Source organism: Poecilia reticulata, linkage group LG21 (assembly GCF_000633615.1).
Source record: "Poecilia reticulata strain Guanapo linkage group LG21, Guppy_female_1.0+MT, whole genome shotgun sequence".
Taxonomy (NCBI): domain Eukaryota; kingdom Metazoa; phylum Chordata; class Actinopteri; order Cyprinodontiformes; family Poeciliidae; genus Poecilia; species Poecilia reticulata.
In genome coordinates this window covers 22,228,540-22,230,900 of record NC_024351.1, presented here as the reverse complement: position 1 = coordinate 22,230,900, position 2,361 = coordinate 22,228,540, and the positions used below count along the sequence as shown (strand labels likewise).

Sequence of the window (2,361 nt, the reverse complement as noted above, 5' to 3'; positions counted from 1 at the left end):
CTAACCCCGACATTTCCCATGCAAGTCTATTCCTAACCCTAACCTTAACCAAAACTTCATTCACCCCATTCTAAACCTAACTAGCAGTAGAAGGGTTGTAGTTCTCACAGGTTCTCAGTRGAGTCTGCAGTAACTGTAACGTTTCTCCCTCTGCCCTCGTATRATCAGGTTTCGATTCTGTTTGTGCTGCACGCATCTTCCACAAGCTGATGAAGCGTCTGGGTTTCCAGCAGTTCTACGCTCATGGAGGGGACTGGGGCTGGCTGGTCACCACTAACATGGCTCAGCTGGAGCCCAAGTATGACTCAACACCCCTGTTTAATGACAGGCCCAGCTTAACTACGGTTCACACAACTCTTCAATGTCTTATTTCCTTCACTCCCCTTAGAACTGTTAAAGGTCTGCACGTGAACTTTGCTCCTCCCTCCAAGCCCGGGCTGCTCATGACTTTGTCCATCATGCTTGGCCGCCGCTTCCCTAAGCTGTTCGGATTCACTGAAACAGACGTAGAGCGACTCTACCCCTGCATGGAGAAGCTGGTGTTGGAATCCATCAAAGAATCTGGCTACATGCACATCCAGGCGACCAAACCTGACACAGCCGGTAAGAACTGATCATTCAATGCAAGTCTTTTATTTTAAATCCTAAATGACAGTGATTGTTTTGTTCTGTCAGGTCGCGGGCTGAATGACTCTCCTGTCGGTCTGGCTGCCTACATTCTGGAGAAGTTTTCCACATGGACAGATCATGACTTCAGGAACCTGGAAGACGGAGGACTCACCAGGTTAGGAATAGGTGCTAAAGGGAGACATTTTTCTAATGTTAAGTTAGGGATGGAACAGTAAATGTCCAGTACATCCCTGTCAATTCGACACCAAACATATAAAACCTTGCTGCATACCTGAACAACTGAAGAAGGTTTATGTGTGGAAGGAGTCTTAACTTCAAAAAAGGGACATCTAAACTAGAAACATTGCACATCTTTCAACAGAAAAATGTAACATATCTTACTCTGCACTGAACTGTTATTATATTACTCACCTGAAACATTGTCAACCACTGATACTGGAAAAAAATTAGGTTACGTCCAAATCCAGCTGCCTGGAGCATTCAGTCAGGCCAAACTTCATATGTCATGTAAGGAGATGAATCTCCATGGGTGAGAGCTTGATGAGACAGCAGACGTGCTGCATTCAGGTACAGCTAAACACTAGACGTGGGAGTCCATCAACATCTTTAATTGAGTTAATTACACAGACTGTAATTAATTAATCACAATTGYATTTTAGTCTAAAAACCACATATAAGMAAAATAAGCAACATTTTCAATAAAAAATAAWTTTTACTGCTACATTATTGGATCAGGAACTCCTGATCATTCATGGAGCTTCTTTATAAATGTGGACTGTGGACGCTGATGACATTAGCATTGAAGGTGTCTGTGCTGCTGCTACATGTTTAGCTTTAAGATGCTATTTTAGGTTTGATTAGCTTCACTGATAGGCTAAGTNTCCTCCCTCCTTCTGTTGTCCCTGTTGTCTCCTAGGACCTGTACAGGAGGATGGACCAGACCCGTCCTGTTCCCTCGCTGGAGGACAGCCAGTTTCATTACGGCTTCAACTCTCACTACCTGCAGAAGGTGGTTTCTTACTGGAGAAAGGATTTTGAYTGGAGGAGACAAGTGGACAAACTGAACCAGTACCCACATTTTAAAACCAACATTGAAGGTGAGGCGTCACAGCTGACACGTTCATGAAGAAGCTACGCAGATAACTTTGACCTCTTTGAACTTCTAACCAGGCATTGACATTCACTACGTGCACGTGAAGCCCAAGACAGTGCCTGAGGGGACAAAAGCCATTCCCCTCATAATGGTCCATGGCTGGCCCGGCTCATTCTATGAGTTCTATGGGCTGATYCCCATGTTAACAGAGCCTTCGGATCCCGGTCAGCTTGTGTTTGAGGTGGTGTGTCCGTCCATTCCAGGCTACGGCTTTTCTGAAGCACCACRGAAGAAAGGTCAGTTTGGAAGGACTCATGCCGAATGTTGACTCTTAATTAGTATTACAGAGCTAAAAGTATTGTGGCAGTTGGGGCAGTACACCAGAACAGCCAGTTCCATGTCAATAAGCAAGGTAAAGTACTGCTGGGCCTGAATACAACCAGGTGGTGTGGAAATAGGTTTTCAACCATTTGTTTGACCTACAAACAYTCAACCAATGTTTGTGGGTCTGAGGGACCCACTACATTTTATTGTTGTTACTAAACACAAACAAAAAATTTTTACCATACAAAATACATTTTAAAATACAAAAAAGGTTTTCACTTTACTTCGATTGCATCAACGTAAACCGCATATAT

General features: G+C 43.8%; 2 protein-coding genes across 2 annotated transcripts; both read left to right on the top strand.

The window, feature by feature from the left end:
- The first annotated feature begins 11 nt into the window (after positions 1-11).
- Positions 12-1,207, top strand: LOC103458039 (epoxide hydrolase 1-like). Its single transcript, XM_008398583.2, has 4 exons — positions 12-298; positions 389-603; positions 676-784; positions 1,198-1,207. The coding sequence occupies exons 1-4, from the start codon at positions 210-212 to the stop codon at positions 1,205-1,207; spliced, it is 423 nt and encodes a 140-aa protein (XP_008396805.1). The 5' UTR covers positions 12-209.
- Positions 1,208-1,550: 343 nt separating this feature from the next.
- LOC103458023 (epoxide hydrolase 1) lies at positions 1,551-2,354 on the top strand. The gene is made up of 2 exons (XM_008398558.1): positions 1,551-1,727; positions 1,801-2,354. The coding sequence occupies exons 1-2, from the start codon at positions 1,562-1,564 to the stop codon at positions 2,049-2,051; spliced, it is 417 nt and encodes a 138-aa protein (XP_008396780.1). The 5' UTR covers positions 1,551-1,561; the 3' UTR covers positions 2,052-2,354.
- Positions 2,355-2,361: the final 7 nt, after the last annotated feature.

Excerpts from the sequence above, each read along its gene's own strand:
- LOC103458039 (XM_008398583.2), top strand. The coding sequence starts at position 210 with ATGAAGCGTCTGGGTTTCCAGCAGTTCTACGCTCATGGAGGGGACTGG. Across the intron at positions 299-388 it reads ATGGCTCAGCTGGAGCCCAA|AACTGTTAAAGGTCTGCACG; the intron begins GTATGACTCAAC and ends CACTCCCCTTAG. Across the intron at positions 604-675 it reads GACCAAACCTGACACAGCCG|GTCGCGGGCTGAATGACTCT; the intron begins GTAAGAACTGAT and ends TTGTTCTGTCAG.